Source organism: Macrotis lagotis, chromosome 1 (assembly GCF_037893015.1).
Source record: "Macrotis lagotis isolate mMagLag1 chromosome 1, bilby.v1.9.chrom.fasta, whole genome shotgun sequence".
NCBI classification, from domain to species: Eukaryota; Metazoa; Chordata; class Mammalia; order Peramelemorphia; family Peramelidae; genus Macrotis; species Macrotis lagotis.
Genome location: NC_133658.1, coordinates 899,952,631 through 899,963,206, shown reverse-complemented (window position 1 = coordinate 899,963,206; position 10,576 = coordinate 899,952,631). Strand labels below are relative to the sequence as shown.

Sequence of the window (10,576 nt, the reverse complement as noted above, 5' to 3'; positions counted from 1 at the left end):
CTATAGGTGGAGGCCATCTGTCCAGGATGACCACCTAGAGTAGGAGATTTGTACAAGAACAAAGTGGAGTGGGGAAGAAACCAGGATATTTATGTATAAACAAGAATAGACAAAATATTCAACTTCCCTGGAGGCCATTCTATTAGGTTGTACAAAATCTCATCAAAGAGTATAAGTCTTATACAATGCTATCTGGCCTAAGGGTGATCCCATTCTTTCCTGGTTTAAGCACAAGTTGGGCAGGATAATTATTCCTTCCTAAAATCTAAAGGAAGACACATTCTATTCCTCATAATTGCTAAGAAATCAACCTTGACCAGGAATATAGTTTTGGCAAAATTACACTTTGACACAAACAATCTGAAGCTATATACCTCAAAGGATATGAAATTGTGCCTATCTTTTGACCCAGCAATGACTTTTTCTAGATTTATAGCCCAAAGATATCAAAGAAAGGAAAAAAGACCCATATATACAAAAATATTTATCAATACTTTTTGTGGTGGAAAATAATTTGAAATTGAAGGGCTTTCCATCAATTGGGGAATGACTGAACAAGTTATGAGATATATATATGTATATATGAATATTTTGTAAGAAACCATACAGGGTCAGATTTTAGAAAAGCCCAGAGATACTTATATGAATTCATACCAGGAGAACATGAACAGCAACTTTGTGAGGTGACTCAACTCTTCTGAGCTATTCAGTGATCAAGGACAATCCTGAGAGACCTGTTATGGAAAATGCCATTCACATCCACAGATGTGAAAAACTATGAAATCTGAAAGTAGAGTAAAACAGAGTGTTCGCTTTTTAAATCTTTCTTTTTTTCTTTCATGATTCTCCCCCCTTCCCTTAGTTCTGATTCTTTTTTCACAACATGACAAATATGAAAATATGTTAATACAATTGTTCATGTACAATTTAGATTACTTGCTGCCATGGGGAGGGGGGGAGGGACAGGAAGGAAGGGTGATAGAACTCAAAATCTTACAAAAAGTTGAATGTAGAAAAAAATGGAGGAGGTCTGGAAATCCTTTTCTGAACTACTACAAAATGAAGAGAGCCAAACCAGGGGCACAATTTTATATAGTAACAACAATATACTAAAGATCATCAATTTTATTAAATATTTTATTCATTTTGTTTTACAATTTTTTCCCCAATCATACTTCCCTCCGCCGCCCAAGGCAGTCTGTTAGTCTTTATATTGTTTCCATGGTATACATTGATCTAAGTTGAAGGTGATGAGAGAGAAATCATATTCTTAAGGAAGAAAAATAAAGTATAAGAGGTATGAAAATTACATAATAAGAGAACGTGTTTTTTTCCCTAAATTAAAGGTAATAGTCTTTGGTCTTTTTTCAAACTCCCCAGTTCTTTCTCTGGATACAGATGGTATTCTCCATCACAGACAGCCCCGAATTGTCCCTGATTGTTGCACTGATGGAATGAGCAAGTCCATCAAGGTTGAAGATCATCAATTTTAAATGACTTAGTAACTTTGATTAAACTATGAAAAATGAACTTTATGAAGATCATTTTAGCATGTCTGACAGAGCATCAAGATCCAGAGTAAAGGAGCCTTTTCTGAAGTTAATGAGGTTATTGATAATGATCACTCTGCCCTTGACAATTTGAATACCTCTGAGAACTTCTTTGATGGACAAGTATAGAGAATCCCTATCTACTGAAGACCCCTCTGACTTCTAACTATTAATATTTTCCCCCCAAAGCTTCTTCAAACCCAATGTTCTGAGTTCCCAATTATGTATAATTGTTTGCAGACTTAATGAACACATGAACGTTACTCTGTCTTTTGTTAAAGCCAAACTGTATAACCAATACCCAACTCCAACTCCAAAGGACTCATGATGAAACCTCATGATAGGGAGCTAATTGAATTCCTAACTATAGCATATTTTCTTTCCTTCCTTCCTTCTTCCCTCCCCCCCCCAGCTATTGAGAGAAGTTTGCTTTTTGTGATTAAACATATTTGTAATATTTTTTGTTTTTTGCCTTTTAATGAGTGGGAGAAGATGAGAGAAAGAGAATTCAAAACTGAAAATTAAATTAAATTTTTAAAAAAGTCCTATAGGGTGGAGAGGGGAGGTCAGAAATCTTGAGAAATATTGAAAAGCAATGAGAACAAAGGAGGCCTACCAGAACCACATTTCAAACTATTGGTTAAAGAAAATAGCTTTATCAATGGAATAGATTAAATAGAAAAATCTATTTCTCCAGTTTTCAATAAACACAAAGACCCCCAACTACTGGAATAAGGACTTATTATTTGATAAAAACCTGCTGGGAAAATTAGACAGCAGTGTTAGATTTAGACCAACACCTCACAATTTACACAAAGATCAGCTTCAAAAGGGAAGAAAGTCTAGAGATAAATTACCTATCAAATGTATGGATAGAAAAAAAGTTCATGATCAAACAAGAGATTGAGAGGATCAGAGCAGATAAAATGGGTAATTTTGATTACATAAATTTAAAAGTTTTTATATAAACAAATCTAATAAAATTAGACAGCAGTGTTAGATTTAGACCAACACCTCACAATTTACACAAAGATCAGCTTCAAAAGGGAAGAAAGTAGAGATAAATTACCTATCAAATGTATGGATAGAAAAATGTTCATGATCAAACAAGGGATAGAGAGGATCAGAGCAGATAAAATGGGTAATTTTGATTGCATAAAATTTAAAAGTTTTTGTATAAACAAATCTAATAAATTTAAGATTAAAATGGAAACATCTGGTGGGGAGGTAAATCTTAACAGCAAGTTTCTCTAATTAAGAGAAAGGAGAGTGAATAAGCCTATATTAAGCACTTTCTATGAGCCAGACCCTATTCTAAACAATTTACAAATATTAGCTCTTTCATTAAATGTATTATTTGTAAGATATATATATATATATATATATATATATATATATATATATATATATATGGAACTGATTCAGATTTATAAGAATAAGGTCATTTGCCATTTGATAAATAGTGTAAAATATGATGTCAGTTCTCAACAGAATAAGCGTAGGCTATCATTAGCTATGTTGGAGAAAAATGTTTCAAATGGTTATTAATAATTAGAGAAATTAAAATAATTCAGGGATTGCATATTATACTCATCAATATGGAAAAGATGACAAAAAAAGAAAATGATAAACGTTGGAGAGGCTGTGGGAAAACAGGTATATTGATACACTGTTGATAGACCTGTGAATAGGAGACACAATACAGCTTAGCTATACCATTATTAGATCTATTCTATACCAAAAGAGATCAAAGGAAAAAAGAAAAGCTCTCATGCATAAAAATACTGACTCTTTTTTGTAGTGTCAAAAAACCTGAGGAATTAAAGGGATGATTGAGGAAAGTTGTGTTATATTAATGTGATGGGATAGTGTTTTGATATAAGAAATGAGAAAATAGTCTATTATGAAAAGACTTAAATGAAGTGATGCAGTGATGTGAGCAGGAGCAGAACATTTTACACCATAACATCAGTCATATAAAAATGAATATTTCTAAAGATTTTTAAAAACCGGTGAAGAATGAAATGAACAAAACCAAGAGAACAATTTACCCCATAACACTAAAAACAGCTTTGAGAACTCTAAGAATTGCCTCTTTTTGTATCCCCGTACAATACCTGGCACAGAGGTGCTTAAAAGCAACGACTTAGAGCATGTTCTTTGATTGATCAACTCTGATTAATATCACCACCCTTGGTTTCAAAAGATGGGTCATCCATCTATCCATCCGTCCGTCCGTCCCCCCATCCATCCATCCCAGATACTTGTTTTTATAAAATCTTTGGAGGGAATTTGTTTTCCTGCAACACGTGGGAGTTTCTTTTTCTTCTATTTCCAATCAACTGAGGAAATGGAGGAGAGAAAATAGATTTCCCTTATTTTAAACAATTGAAACGAGACAGGCGTGGGCGGGTGTGTAGGATGGTCTAAGTCGCTGGTTTTATTGGGTTACAAAAGCTCTCCCACGGAGGCGGGGAAATCTGTCAATGTTTTCACGTAAAAGGCCTCCATAAAGTTTTCATTGAAAAAAAAAGTTTCCCGAGTCCCGGCCCGGCGGAGACGGGGCTCCAACCCCCCACCTTGGGATTGGGAGAGCGGCGCCCTCGGGGCCGCGCCACCAGCCGCCTGTGACGCGCGGCGGCTCGGGCCCGCCCCCGCGCGCTGATTGGCCGGCGGCGGGGCCCGGCCGCTCCGCCATTGGCCGGGCTCGGAGGGGGCCCTGGCCAATGGGCCCGGAGCGCCGGCTTTTCCCGCGGCGGTTCGCCTCGGCGGCCGTTGCCGGCTAACGGTCCCCCGGCTCGTCCGCAGCGGCGCCGGCTCCGGCGGGACAGCGGGGACGGCCATGGCGGCCCCGGAGCCCGGCGGCGGCGGCGGCTACGGGCGGGCCGAGGCGGGGCTCCGCGCGGCCGGGGGCCCGGGCCCGCCCCGCAGGGGCCTGCTGTCCCCGCCGCCGCCCGCGCCGGTCTGCCTGAGGCGCCGCCTGAGGCTGCTGCCGGGGCCCGAGGAAACCCTGCAGAGCCGGGTGAGGCCCCGCCCCGCCGCCCCCGGGCCCCCCCACTCGTGGGACCCCGGCCCCTCCCGCCGAGGCCTTTAAAGGCCGGGCCTGGGTCGCAGCCCCCCATCTCATCGCCTGCGGTTTTAGAGCTGAGGACCCCCGCGTCCGGCCACGCCCATGGAGCCCCCCGGAATAGTGTGTTTAAAGAGTCAGAAAGTGCACAGATTCGCCATCCTTTCCCCCAGAACCCCGCACTCCGGAGGAGAAAAGACACGGGCCCGCCAGAGGAGAAGTGATAACTGAGCCCCTGCGGGTCTCCGACCCCGGGCCGGGTTCCCTCCTTTGGGTGCAATTGTTAAGTCATTTGGGGGGAGGTCTACTCTCTGTGACCCCATTTGGGTCGTCCCGCACAGACACCGCCCCTTCTCCAGCTTAGTTGACAGCGAGCTAACAGGCCAGGTTAGGTGACTCGGCCAGGGTCACCCACCTACTAAGTGTCTGAGGCTGGATTTGAACCGCTGAAGAGGGATCTTGCCAGCTGCGATGGGGCGCCCCGGCCGCTGACTCCTGCTGCCTTCCTGCTTTGCCCTGATGGCATCCTTCAGGCTTCAAAGCTACAGGGACTGCAGGCTTGTTCTCAATCAAGATGGGGAGAGGGGAGAGGAGCCTTGGACGCTCAGAGGAGGTAGCTTAAGGACAGGAAGGAAGAGGAGAGCGTCCTTAGGATCTCGGCCCGGGAACCCTGCGTGTCCAGTCAGAGAAAGTTGGTGAAGGGAGGCAGCCTGTTGCGCATTTGTTAGGCCTATATTAGTAACAGGGAATGTCAGCAGATGGCCGTAACCAATCCAAGCTGGTGCAGATGAACTCGTAGATAAACAGGGAATTACTAAGAGCAGTTGGAAGAGGTCCCTGATCTGGAGGATCTCCTAACATTGTGGGGGATGCCAGGAGACTTGGGGTATCCAGGTCATCCTGGGATTAGCCAGCCCAGCATTCTGATTGAGGGATGGCCACATTCAATGGTATGGAAGGTGGACCAGCAGCTTGCCCGCTGGGAAACTGACCTCCAAAGGTCAGCCCTCCACAGGCTTAGTTCTCAAACCATCGCCACCCAGATGGCCGGGGAACACTGTACCCTCTGTCTCTGACATGTTGGCTTGTCCGTGGTAGGCGTTTGAGAGTTAGCTGTTGATTTCTTCTGGAGGGCAATGGAGGCTGTGTTCTTTTGGTGGGTCATGGGAGACCAGGCCTCCTCCTGACTGTGTCTCCCTTTCTTCTGAAAGGGCACAGTGGGTCCAGGCCTCTCTTGACAGACTTTGAAAGGGTTGGTTTTCTGCTTGGATCAAGGCTCCCCTTAGGCCCAGGTGCTCGGGCCGAATTGTGTGCAAGTTAAATGACTGGATCCAGTCAGCTTTGGAAGGAGGTCTCTGTGGAATGCCACAGGGATCCAGCCTTGGCTTCAGGCTCTTTAATGTCACCAACAGTGATCTGGATGGAAGCCAAGAGAGTGTGCTTGCCGAATTACAGAAGGCCAATCTGGCAGGGGTAGCTAGTGCTCTGGGTGTGCAGAGTCAGCATCAAAAGAGAGCTTCAGAGTCTGAAGAAGGGCCATGGCTGATGAGGTGACAGTGAATAGGCAGCCTCGCTGAAGAATTAAATCACAGAGGGTCACCCAAAAGGGCAGCAGAGAGGGACGTGGTGGGAGCCAGAAGTCGAGAACCCAGGACATCCCAGGTGACATCCTTCAAGTATAAGCTAGAAAAGGCAAGGGGAGGCAAGTAGGGATCCAGGAAAAAGGCTGGCAGCTTTAGTGTTAAAATTTAAAATGAGTCCACAGGGAGATGTAGCAGCCCCCCAAATGGGAGATTGTAATCCTACAGGGTTAGGAGAAGGATAGGGTCCTGAGTTCAGCTGGCAGGTCACAATTGGAGGAGTGTGTTCAATTCCAGGCCCTGCACTTTAGAAAGACTATTTGCAGCATGGGGTGGGACCAGCAGAGTTGGCCAGGATCTTACAAGGTCTCATGAGTTTGAAGCTGAAAAGGCCCAGGAGTGAGGATTTGGGGAAAGACATGAGTAATAGCTCCAAATCCTTATGTGGCCAAAGTGGATTTGTTACCCTTGTGTCCAGTTAACCAGCCCAGCTAGGATAAGGCTCCCTCAACTTACCTCCAAAGGGCTTAGTCCCTGTCCTGCTCACACCCCTCTTAGTAGTTTTGGACTTATTTGGGATCCTGTTTCCCGTATTCTTCCCCAGTCTCCAGCCACGTATGTGGGGGCTCCTTAAGTCAAACTGTTTCCTGAAAGCAAGTAGGCATGAGTGCTTTAGGTTGGCTTCAGTGAACTCTGGGGGGAGTCTGATTTATTCTTTACCAGCAGATCTTTGGGAGGTCTCTGATTTTTGTTTTCTCCTTGGGAGCAGGTAACACTGGATAAAGTACTAGGCATCACAGCCCAGAACAGCAGTGGCTTAACTTGTGATCCGAACACAGGTCACATCGCTTACCTGGCTGGGTGAGTAGTATGACTGGCAGTTTTCCAAAGCTAGGAGGTAAGATACTTGGGGTCTCCCTCCAGTTGTTTATGATTTGTTTTGAGGACTACAGGGCTTGCTGTTCAAAGGAGATCCTGCAACCTAGACCTTGCCTTCTTCCCTAGGCTTTAGAATTCCCTGTATTTCATTGAGAAAAGCTCTCTATCTCTCTCATAATCCAGTTGCAGAGGCTAGGGAGGAAATGAACTCAAATTCCCCAAAGTCTTTTTCAAGGAAATGTCCAAATGAAATTTTCTTAGCTTCTTAGAAGGAGATTGGAGTATATAGAGACTTAGAAGAAAAATTCGACAGATGCTATGTTGGGACACATTGAAAGCTTGATGCATTTTGTTTTGACATTATAATCATTCCCCAATAAATAACTCTCTGATTACCCCTTGTGCCCCAACTCCCCTTTCCGATCTGAACTGTTCCTCTAAATTCCTCATTTTGCTTCAACTTGGTAATAATAAAAACTACTTTTGGATATAGTGCTGTTAAATGTTTGCTAAAATTTTATTTAAAATTTTTGTATAAATAGTTATTAGTAATTCTATTGTTCTCTTTTTCTGCTTTACCCTCTTTGGTTTAGCTTTATACCCCAAGGCAGCCATTGACACAAAGTTCCCATGAGTACCTTCCATTAAAAAAAGTCAGTTAAGCAAAGCCAGTTAACATTGTGATTATAATTGATGGAAACACATGAAATATTCTGATCTCTTAGTTCATCTTAAGAGAAAGGAAGGGAGTATGCTGTAAACATCATTCATCTGGAACCAACACAGGCCATTGTATTTGACCTAAATTTTCTTGTATTTGAGCACTATCTTCATTTACATCATTGTGGTCATAATAGTTAATTGTTTTGGTGCTCCCCAACCCTCTTGAAATCATAATGTTCTTCTATTTCTCTGAATTATTCATATTTTCCCTTTTGACTCCATAGTGTTTGATTTGTTCATTTAACAGTTTGTTTAGTCATTCTCCACTCCATCGATGCATAATTTGTTTAAATCTCTTTGCTAGTAACCAGTAGTTCAATGAATATTTGGTACTCATGGGAACTTCATATAAACCCAAACAAAGGAGGACTAAAGCAGAGAGAGAATTATAGAGCTGTAGTCGCTAATAAAGATCGATGCAAAAATTTTTAATAAAGTTTTAACAAATATACAACAGCAAGCTATCCAAAAGAAGTTTTCATTATGATGAAGTTGGAGTTATGCCAGCAAACAGGGGAATGGTTCAGCAATAGGAAAACAAGAAGGATAAATAATCACATAAATAACAAAAAACACAATCATATCAATAGACTCAAAAATTCCTTAAAATAATATTTTCCTTTGTTAAAAATGCTAAACTAGGGCAGCTAGGTGGCGCAGTGGATAGAGCTCTAACCTTGGAGTCAGAAGGACCTGAGTTCAAAATAGGCCTCAGACACTTAATAATGACCTAGCTGTGTGGCCTTGGGCAAGCCACTTAACCCCACTGCCTTGCAAAAACTAAAAAACAAAAACCAAAACCAAAAAAAATGCTAAACTGTCAAGGTTTTTTTTTTTTTAACAGGATCAAAAACATTTGTTAAAAAACAAGAGCTTCATTAGTATAATGAGCAGGGTCGGGAAACATAGGAACCGAGGTATCAATTAGATTTGTGACCCCAGCCTCTGACTGGCATGAATTGGGACAGTGCATAAAAGAGTCTGTGTGTTGGGATTTCCCCACCCCTCTATCCCACAATGAGAGAGGTGTGTCATTTTGTTAAGATATCTTAATAAAAACCATTTTAATCAAAAAAAGAGCTGCCATTGCCTGTAATGGAGGAATCCTAGAAACTTCCCTGGTGTGATCAGGGCTGAAGCCCTTCTCTCTTCATTAGTACTTGAAGTAAGACTAGACATAATTATTTCAGTACTACTGGAGAAAAGAAATGAAGGCAAAATTATCTATTTGTAGATGTGATGGTTTACATAGAATACTCTAGGGAATCAATGAAGAAACTCTCAAGATGATCAATGGCATCAGAATAGCAGAAAATAAAATTAATCCACAAAAATCAGCATTTGTATGTTAACCAACAAAAATCAGGAGAAAAGACAGACATTCCATTGACAGCAACTACGAAATGCAAAATGTTGGCTGAATGATGGCCTTGAACCTGCCATGATCCCCTTGACAGTTATTTAGATACAGCTACAAGGCTGTTTAGAGAAGTAGTGAAGGGATTGAAGTGATAGTGTTAATGCCTGAGCCAGTATAAGAATGATGGTTTAAATTAATTTACAGATTTAATCCTTTGCCAATTAAACTACCAAACATGTATTCTATAGAACTAGAAAAAAAAACAATAATAAAATTCTTGTGATGGAAAAAAATCCAAACAAAACCTTTCCCAGAAGGAAGGAAAGAAGAAAAGGGGAAGATGAAAAAATATAAGAAGAAAAAGAGCCTCTTATTACCAGATCTCTATATTTTAAGTAAAACTAGTTACTGGTTAAAAAGAAGAAAAGTGGGTCAGTAGGATGGGCTAAATGAGCAAGATTTAGAAGTAGATAAGTCCCACAGTCCAGAGTTGGATTAATTCCAGAATTTGACCTTCTCTTTATTTACTGAAGACAAGGATGGGTGATGAGGGGGATGGGGAGAAGCAGTGTTTGGTTGAATGACAGTTTTAAACATACAGCTTATAAAATATGTCACATTTAATGGAGGAATGTAATAGGTAAATTATCTAGATACAGAAGATCATATAATTTTATTTATATATTTAGGTTTTTGCAGGGCAAATGGGGTTAAGTGGCTTGCCCAAGGCCATACAGCTAGGTCATTATTAAGTGTCTGAGACTGGATTTGAACCCAGGTACTCCTGACTCCAGGGCGAGTGCTCTATCCACTACACCACCTAGCTGCCCCCTTTTTTTTTTAAATTTTTTTAGGTTTTTGCAAAAGGCCATTTAATTTAAAAAAAATTAGAGGACAATGCAAAAATCAAGATTTCCTAACTAGAAAAAGGATATAAAGGAGATTTAATAAAAGACAAAGACAGTCTGTTTCAAGTATGTACAATTTTAAAAAATGTACCCATAATAAGAAAAATCATTTAGGAAAAACTTTGTAACAACCTTCTTGATAAAAATGTACTTTCTAAAATCCACACAAATTTTTAAGACTAAATTATTCCCTGAAAGATAAAAGGTGGGATGATATAATAGTTTTCTAAAGAAATGATACAGATTCTTAACAAATGTGGAAAAAATGCTCTAAATCACCAATTTGTGAATTATAAATTAAAACCACATTAAGATATCACTTCACACTCATCAAAATAGTCAAAGTGGTAGAAGATGTACAGGAGAGACTGGAGGAAATGGCCCTTTGAGGCCACTCCATTGTTTTAATTACAAGATTATCTGGATCCTTTGGCATTGTTTATTGAGATGATACCAGAGGAGTCTGGGGCATAAAGGTGACCCATCATCTTTCCTGAGTTTCTATCATA

At 41.2% G+C, this 10,576-nt stretch overlaps 1 protein-coding gene across 2 annotated transcripts in view; it reads left to right on the top strand.

The window, feature by feature from the left end:
• Positions 1 to 4,234: 4,234 nt before the first annotated feature.
• The window catches only part of WDR62 (WD repeat domain 62), a 35,939-nt gene continuing 29,597 nt past the window's right edge, over positions 4,235 to 10,576 (top strand). The window contains exons 1-2 of one of the 2 annotated variants that reach the window (XM_074218814.1): positions 4,235 to 4,572; positions 6,967 to 7,058. In XM_074218814.1, coding sequence (XP_074074915.1) covers positions 4,393 to 4,572; positions 6,967 to 7,058 — 272 coding nt within the window. In that variant the 5' untranslated portion in view covers positions 4,235 to 4,392. The remainder of the gene's footprint in view (positions 4,573 to 6,966; positions 7,059 to 10,576) is intronic. The other variant, XM_074218815.1, reaches the window with a different exon arrangement.